The sequence below is a fragment of the Monoraphidium neglectum genome (assembly GCF_000611645.1).
Source record: "Monoraphidium neglectum strain SAG 48.87 unplaced genomic scaffold scaffold02602, whole genome shotgun sequence".
NCBI classification, from domain to species: domain Eukaryota; kingdom Viridiplantae; phylum Chlorophyta; class Chlorophyceae; order Sphaeropleales; family Selenastraceae; genus Monoraphidium; species Monoraphidium neglectum.
This window is the reverse complement of record NW_014011026.1, coordinates 1-8653: the sequence shown is the minus strand read 5'-3', so window position 1 is coordinate 8653 and position 8653 is coordinate 1. Positions and strand designations below refer to the sequence as shown.

General features: G+C 63.6%; 2 protein-coding genes across 2 annotated transcripts; both read right to left on the bottom strand.

Annotated features, from left to right (window-relative positions):
* Window positions 1-1077: 1077 nt before the first annotated feature.
* MNEG_11126 (isocitrate dehydrogenase (NAD+)) lies at window positions 1078-5635 on the bottom strand (the record flags this gene model as incomplete). The annotated part of the gene is made up of 9 exons (XM_014040403.1): window positions 1078-1224; window positions 1897-1968; window positions 2380-2467; window positions 2698-2852; window positions 3508-3591; window positions 4107-4290; window positions 4709-4753; window positions 5181-5246; window positions 5559-5635. 9 exons carry the CDS (start codon window positions 5633-5635, stop codon window positions 1078-1080), a joined length of 918 nt encoding a protein of 305 aa, XP_013895857.1.
* A 2030-nt stretch (window positions 5636-7665) lies between these two features.
* Window positions 7666-8205, bottom strand: MNEG_11125 (hypothetical protein; the record flags this gene model as incomplete). The annotated part of the gene is made up of 1 exon (XM_014040402.1): window positions 7666-8205. The coding sequence occupies one exon, from the start codon at window positions 8203-8205 to the stop codon at window positions 7666-7668; it is 540 nt and encodes a 179-aa protein (XP_013895856.1).
* Window positions 8206-8653: the final 448 nt, after the last annotated feature.

Below are 8653 nucleotides of genomic sequence, written 5' to 3'. Positions count from 1 at the left end.
CCCCCCCCCTCCACGGCCCCCACCTTGAGGAACATGCCGTCCCCCTTCTTCATGATGTTGGCCTTGTGCACCGCAGTCACGCGCTGCCGGTGGTTGAGGTAGGCAAACTCAAACGCGTACTCAGCGATGCGCAGGCTCTTCTCTTCCGTGATCACCTGGGTCGTGGCGGTTTTGGGTGGTTTGTACGATCAACAACATGCTGGCGGTCGTGGGTGTTGGCCATGATGGCATGCGGTTCAGCACGACCACACAGATATCGATATCGGCCAACACACGATTGATATCTGCTGCATCGTGCTGAGGCACATACCACCATGGCCGGCGAGGCGGCCCGTGCGCCTGCGCACACGCGGCGGCTGCGCCCGCCCACGGCGGGGCAACCACCCCCCCTGTTAGCCTGCTGCCCGATGCGGCCTGCACGCCGCCACCCCTGGCCCCTTACCCCATCCCACGCTCTCAACATGCAGGCTTCCCGACAGGCAGCCACCCCCCCACACACACCCACACAGCGCACACGCACACGAGCATCCCCCAACAAAGAACCCCCCGACCAACCCACACCCACACACGCACACACACGCACACACACACGCACACACAACCACACACATGATGACAAAGCACCCCTCAAGGGCCCCCACCCCCACCTTAACGCTCTCCACCACTCACGCCCCCCCCTCCGAGGCTCACAAACTCACACCCAAGCATTTCCCCACACCAACCGCCCCCCCCCACCTTGAGGCTCTCCACCACGCCGTCCACAACCTCGTGCTCCAGTCCACTGTACTCCCCCTCAAGGTTCTCCCTGGGGGGCGGCGGCAGCGACACCGCCAGCATCATCAGCGGCAGGACGCACAAGCACGCGCAGGAGCGCGCCCGGGGCGAGGCAGGTTCAGCGCAGGACTCTTAAACTAGGGGCGCGCACGCTCGGTCTGCAGGGCGCCAACACTGCCGCGGGCCGGCTCAGCGCGCCGTCCGCGGCCGCGCAAGGCGCGGGCCGGGGCCGGCCGGGCAGGGGGCCTCCCTTCAGGTGCACACGCCGACCATCCCGCGGCGCCACCCCCAGGGTCGACGTTTCTAGATGCCAAAAAAGGACAGGCGCGTAATCCCTGGGCTGCGTGCACACCTGATGACGACGATGTCAAGGTCCTCGTGGCGGGTCTTGAGGCCCGGGATGCTGAAGCCGTGGACCAGGTTGACGACCAGATCAAGATCCTTCCGCAGCTGAGGGGGAAGATGTGTGCGTGCGCATGTGTATGTGTGTGTGTGTGTACGTGTATGTAGTGTGTGCATGTGTATTTGTAAGGGCCAGTGTTTGTGTGTGTGAGTGTGTGTGTATGCGTATGTGTGTGTGTGCATGTGTATGTGTGTTTGTTTGTGTGTGCATTTTTGTGTGTGCATGTGTGTTTGTATGAGGGCGTGTGTGGGGGGTTGTTGGGTGTGACGCAGGTCAACAGGGGTTTCAGGAGGGGCGAGGGGTACCAGGGGCGAGGGGGAGGGATGCAGAGGGAGTTGCACAAGCAGGGAAGTCGAGCGGGCAGCAGAAGGGAGGGGGAGCAACAGGAGTAGTGGGGGCAGGCACGTGGCGCGCGGCGTCGCAAGGCGCTGGGCGGGGTGGCAGGAGGGCAGCCGTGAGGTGAGACGAGAGCGGGCGGCGCCTGGAATGTGAAGGGACGCAGCTGCTGGAGGCACACGCGTCGCTCTACGGCCAGCCGACGACGGTGTACGCGGCCGCTTCTCGGCTGTGCGCCAGGCGCGTGAGGGCTCGTGTGCTCGTGTGCCCGGGTGACACCGGAATGCTTCTGGTGGTCCTCCGAGAGGCTGCCTCGGCTGCGTGTGGTCACGGTCGCCCCGGGCATAGGAGAGACTGAGCCCCTGTGGCTGCTGTGCCCCCACCTGCACGTTGAGTGACTGTGTTGAGGTGTTCTTGTGCGAAAGCGGCGTGAATAGCGTCCCCTTGAGGCACACCTTTGGGAGGGGGGGACAGGCCAGGCGCGGCGGCCGGGCGGGCACGGCTTTGACGCGGCTGGCGACATCAGGCGCGGGTGCTGCGAGGGGCGCACACACATGCAGGCCGACGGCGGCCTTGGAATTTCCAGACTGGTAGGTGTCTGGCGCAGCGCCTCCGCAGAGACTGTCACTGGATGCAGCGTCCGGGCATGCAATGTGAAGTGATGCTGCTGCGGCTGCAGGGGCAGCTGCTACTGCTGCCGCTGCCGCTGCCGCGACAACTGCTGCGGTGGCTGCCCTTCCCTGCAAAGACCCGGACTTGCCCGGCTGCAAGCCTGGCGTTTGCCTGCAGCTGCCCTATTTCTGCTGCTGCTGCCACCCAAGGACAAACCGCTCGTTACAGGGTGGCTGCTCATCCGCGCTGCGCACCCCGTTCTTGCGAATCGAGTCCAGGACATCCTTGGGCACCTCCAACCGCGGCGTGCCGTCGGGCAAGGAGCCTGACAAGCCGTCAAACCTGCGAGTGAGGGGCGGCCATTAGTAATCGACGCTGCTGGCGAAACCGCCGTCTGCAAGTCAGGCGCACCCGCGTGCGCACAGCAGCGGAACCAGCGGGCTGTATATGACAGCAACAGAAGTTATGCATCACCCACTATTGCAGCTGCCCCTGAAAGAGAGGGCCACGAGCGCGGCATGCCCGGGCGTCGCCAGAGCGCGCGCGGCGGCGCTCTGCTGCACTGCGCGCACCTTTCCCAGACGATGGGCGCCTCCAGCGCGTCCACGATCTGCACCACCGCGTCCGTCACCTCTGGCCCGATGCCGTCCCCTGGGATAAGGGTCACCGCCTTGGTCTTGCCGCTGCCCGGCTTCGGCATGTAGGTCAGCAGACCCCGCGCGGCGCCCTGCAAGCATCGATGACCGGTGTAGGTAACGCATTAATTTGACGTCATCAGGCCGCAGCAGCAGGGGCCACGACGAACAATAGGGCTTCGCTGCGGTGATCGAAAAGGCCGTGGCCCTCCCTCCCGGCGTACTTGGTTTCGACTGAAGGCACCGACGCATGCAGCTGCGATGCTGCCCAGCAGGGGCGACCCCTGCTGAAGCACACTGGAGAGCATGTTGGCTACCAGATCGGCCTCGTGGTGTGCAAAAGGATTCGTTGAGCTGCTGATGGCACCCAATTGTATCTTCGCAAGGTGCTTGAATTCCTCAGCGTGCCTGTTATGCGCTGCACCCAGGCACCCCCCAGCAGGCAGCGTGAGCGGCGGGCAGGGGGTCAACTCATCAATGCAACGGCGGCAACTGCATGCCCAGCTTTGCATGTGCATCATCATAGATCACGGGTTACAACTATATGCAAAAACACCGCTGGCGGTCCGCAACACTGACGAACAACTGCGACGCCTTGCCGCCATCCGCCGACAACGCAACATGGGACGACTCGGCGGCGGGGCGGCGTCCTCCCCACCAGCGGCCGCGCGCCTCCGAATCCGTGGCGGGAGGCCCTGCAACGACTCAGACGACGATGCGGCCCCCATATCCGAACCGGCCTCCGACCGGGCCCTTGAACATGCTTGAGAGCGCGAAGACATTGAAGCAGCCCACCGCCGCCAGCACGGCGACCTCCAGGACGGTGTACCACTGGGGAGGCGTGTGTGCCCAGGCGGGCGTGATTGCGGACCGGAAGTGGGGTAACAACAAGGGTGAGCGCGGCAGATAGAAGCGCTCAGCGCTTACGCACGAGCAGCGGAGCGATTGCGAGGGAGCTGCAGCGGCATGGATGCAGCCCAGTCAACATGCCGCCGATGCGCGTGTGCTGCGCCGTCCGGAAACTCCCAGCCACTTTCTCTGCCCCTCCCTTGACACACACATACATGCACATACGCAGCCACATGCACACATCAAACGCACCAGTGTGCGGCTGTTGTTGCTGCGCTGCGCTCCGAGCGAGGGACGGGGTGTGCCAGGGGTGGCTGGGGTCAAATGCGAAAACGGCAGCGCACTGCGAAAAGGGCAGCTGCCGACCACCGCACCCAGTGCCGGAGCGCAACAAGATGCAGCCCAGCGCAGGCGCGCATCGCGCCTCATGTTCTCCGTGCATGCCCGCGCCAGCCCCCGCCCTGCCCAAAGCGTCGCAGCCCCCTGTCCTGCCGCACGCTCCCGGAGGGCCCCCGAGCCCCCTCCCCAACCAATTCGGCGCTCACGCATGTCTGCACGTGGCGGTCCAGCTTCCGCTGCAGGTAGCGCTGCTCCCCATTCAGGATCTCCACCAGCTCGCCCACCACCATCACGTTGCGCTTCACCTCATCCAGGTGGCTCTTGCTGGCCAGCTCCTTGCCCCTGGGCCGATATCGCGGTCGGGGGTGCAGGTCGGACAGGGGTTGTGGTTCGGAGCCGCCCGTGTTGGTTTGCATCCAAGCGCTCAGGTGCCTCACCACCGACCCATTCCCCGTGTTTTACATTAATACAAGGCTGGCATCGGGGCGGGGGGTGGGGGGAGTGGCAAGTGAGTATTTTGAGGTGAGTATGGAAAGCCCAGGGCTGCTCCTCCAAAGTGTGGCATCTGCGGCCCCACGCCTTGCTGATCAGTTGATAAACGTTGTTTTGACACAACGAGGTGAGGGAAAGGGGCCGATGTCAGGCGGAGACGTGGTGTTGTGATGCAAGTATGGGGAAGATGCATTGAACCATATCGACGACTGCAAAGGGAAGCCTGCTGCCACCCCTTCAGGCGGCCCAAAGTTTGTGCCCTCCTTACCGTGTTTCCTGGCTGCCTTTGGGCACGTTGACCTGGCCGGGGCGCCTAGGGGAAGGCAGCACGGGTAGGGGGCAACACCAAGATATGATCAGTTTGGTGTTCACAGGCCAGAGGGGTGGAGGAGGGCACCATAAAAACTCTCCCCTGTCTAGAAGCACTGACGTGTCATAGACTTGGGCAGCCGGCGTTTCTCGGCATCTGCATGTGGCCCAAGTCTGGCCACTGAATGGCTGCCGGACATGGCTGCCTTACAACCCCCCTGCGCCCACCAGGTGCGGCCAGGGCAGGACGGCGGCTCTCGTGCCGCCGACCCAAGCAGCCGGGAGACTGGATTCATCAGTCACACAGACAGCTCGTCTGGGCCGCCAGACAGGCATCACGCAGTGCTGGCAAGAGAACAACGGTGCTCTGCCGGATATGTGAACAACAAATCCAACATCACTCTGTACAGCACTCTCACTACGCCACCGACCTGAGGTGGCCCAATGAGAAGTAGACCAGGTCAACGAGAACATCAGCCCGCGAGTTGCTCTGGAAGCTGACACGTTTGGAAGAAGGGGGGGGGGGAGCGGCGCACGGCGGCGGCGCGGCTGTTTACGGGCAGAAAACGCGACGGACAGCACCGTCGGGCGCGTCAGGCTGGCGGCCATGTTTGATCCAGCTGCAGTGCCTCACGCCGCGCGCTGCTTTGATGCAGACCACGCTCGTCCAAGCCTGGGGCATCCTCCCGCGAATGCTGTGGGCGCTGCCGCGCCCCCCATGTTTGGACCAGGCGCCCAGCAGGCCGGGGCCGCGGCTGCCCACGCTCCCAGCGCACCTGCCACCTCGGCAGCTGCCCACCCCCCCTCACCAGACTTTGTAGCTGCCCGCGCCGCGCGCGGCGACGTTGAAGTGCGCCTCAGTGTCCACGTGGGCCTGAGACCACATCAGCTCGCTAGTGGGGCTGTACAGCTGCGGCGGTCGTTGACGTGCACATGGTCAAGCAACAAATGCGTGGATGAGAGGAGGCTGCATGCTACGAAACTGGGTGACCCGCTTTGAGGCGGGGCGTGCAGGCCGAGCGCTTGCGACACGGCTGAAAGCAAAAACGGCGCACGCATGCCTTGAGGTGGTTCGTCGCTGCTCTTCGTTTTCGGGGCAAGCGGCCGCTGCCTCACCAGGACCGTCACGGCTGCGGCGTGGTGGGGCTGCCGGCTGGCGACGAAAAAGGCGCCCTCTATCCGTGGTCCGCCATGAACCTGCGGGGGCGGTTTTGGCAGCCCACAGCCGGCGGTGCCCCAGGCACGCGAGGCCGGCAGGAGTGCATGCCGTGAGCGGCGAAAGCAACGCGCATGGCGGTACGAGTGTGAAGGATCCCAGTCCTCCACATGCGCCAATCAATCACACAATCAATTGGTGGAAGAGTTGGCCATAACAGACAAGAACAGATGATGAGCGTGCGAGGATGGCAAGTCGGGCGGCACAGGACCAAGCGGCTCGCCCTCGCACCGTGAAATGCTCCTGGGAGACTGGTTCAGTCAAGCACTCTGTGCCGCCTGGGTGAACAGTGACCTTTAAGCAGCTGCAACCACGCAAAGCTGCTGCCATGCACAGGAGCGCCAGCAGCGGCGCCACAGGTGGTTGCCGTGCCACTGATCGCTGCGCCATTCTGGTTCGAGCTGCAAACAACCCTTGTTCAGCCTAGATGCGTGAGACTTCTATAAAAATCCGTGCTGCAGCAAGGCCTCTAGGCACTGATCACTCCCAGATCTCCTTGTCGTGCACACGAGCTGGATTGTAAACACGTCAAATTTATTCGGAATTAAGTGAGGTTGCGGCGCTTGCCAATCAACCCGCAAGCAGGTCACAGAGAGGTGCAACAGATCAACAGACAGTGGCAATGACAACTCAAACGAATTAAATCGGTGTGGGGTAACAGCTTGCAATTAGAAATCCTGCGTGTAAGGCGCAGGACAGATGCACCGTCCTGATTCCAGGATGCGGGCCAAGTCGGCACCAGGTCACCCGTGGTGACGACATTTGCTTGCCACATTCTGGGGCGAGTATCATGTGCTCGCCAGCTCGGTCGACCTCATCAGTAGCTAGACCTGCACCAGCAACGCCTAGTGGTGCATGCTCGTAGACGTGAAACTTGTGCCCTGCATGCACTGCGGTACTGCACTCACTGAGCGCGTGCGCTCTCGCATGCTATGGATCAACAGAGGTATGTGGACCCCACAACACTGAAATAGAGGGTCTATAAGCCCTGAGAGAATGGTGTTGGTATAGGTGACTTGGCAGCAGTGCCTCGCATGCGAGCCTAGCTCAAAGGATTGGCGAAATGGTTGCTGGTTGGGTGGCAGCCCATAGGTAAAAACGGCGGCCGGCTGTCTCAAGCCGCTGGCATGTTTCTCCCACATTGGGCATCTTGCCCGGTCGCCATGCAGCTGCGGCAAAACCCAGTCCACCAACCGGTGACCTGAAACGCAAAAATTGAAGCACGTTGCACAGACTGTTGTGGCCATCAATAAAATACAAACTAAGATTGCAGTATCAACAGTATTGTAAGATGCGGAAAGGAGCTGAGGGGCGCAGAGTTGAGTCAAGTGCTGCACCCGCTTTGCATGCTGCCTGGCGATTCTACTGGAGTGACAGCATCCTTGCCCACGAGTCTTGACCCACCCTCCTGTCGGGAGGTGTGTTGCACCTTTTCCTGCCCATCCCTCAGCCGTCCAGCAGCCCCACCATGTGGTTCACCACGCAGCTGCTCGCAGGGGCCCCGAGACGTATCCCCTCATCCCGCCGCAGGCCCCCCCCACGTTCGGTCAACACATGCGAGGTGGTCCATGTTACAGCTGACTTCTATTTGTACACTCTGTCGACCCAATGTGCATCCTAGGTGCAAGCGCCGAGGGCCAGCAACCGCAAGCCCAGGCAAAACTTCCAAGGAGACCGCAGTGCGCCGCACCCTCGCACCCTCAGTCCGAGCCAAAGTCCGAGCCCCCATCATACTCGTCATCATCATCATCATCATCGTCCCCGCTCCCCTCTTCGCTCTCCACATAGCTCTTCACCGGCGCCCGCCGCGCGCGCCCCGCCGCCGCGCGCCCGCCGCCGGCCGCCGCCGCCACTGCCGGGATCGCCGCGCCCACCGGGCTGTCGTCGACCAATATGACGTCATCGTCCTCGACCGCCGCCGCCGCCGCCTTCTTGGCGCCCCCCGCAGCGGCCCCCTTCTTGGCGCCCGCCTTGGCGCCCCCGCCACCGCCACCGCCGCCGCGCCTGCCGCCGCCGGCCAGCGCCGCAGGTGGGGCGGGCACCGGCGAGGAGGCTGCGAGCTTGGCGACCTTCTTGCGCGCGACCGCGGGTGAGGGCGTGGCCGCGTCGTACTCTGGATAGTCGTACGCGCAGCCGCCGACGCCGGCGCCTGCGCCTGCAGGGGGCTTGAAGCCGCCGAAGGCGCCGCCGCCGCCGCTGCCTGAGGGCGCTGAGGGGCCGTCGTCGTCGTCTGAGTCCATGATGACGGCCTTGGCTGTTTGTGTGTGTGTGTTGTGGGTGTGTATGTTGTTTGTTGTGTGTGTTGTGTGTGTGTGTTGTGTGTGTGTGTTGTGTGTGTGTTGTGTGTGTATGTGTATGTGTGTTGTTTCTGTTGTGTGTGTGTGTGTGTGTGTGTATGGGGGCAAGGGTGCGGGCTTCAGGGCCAGGGCTTGACGGCACGGCATGCTTGGGTGACTTTGGGCACGCTGCTCGGGAATAGGCGGGGCGTTGCGAGGGCAGAGGCCGGCGGCGGCAGTGAGCGCAGCCGGCAGGGATGGTGCCAGGGGTGGAGTTTGAGGATGCGACGCGCTGGGCCGCGCCGCTCACCCCGCGGCTTGCGCTTCGCCGCCGCCTTCTTGGCGCCGCCGCCGTCGCCCGCGGGCGCGCCCGGCAGCGTGCGGCCAAACGCGGCCTTGCCGGGGCTCGGGC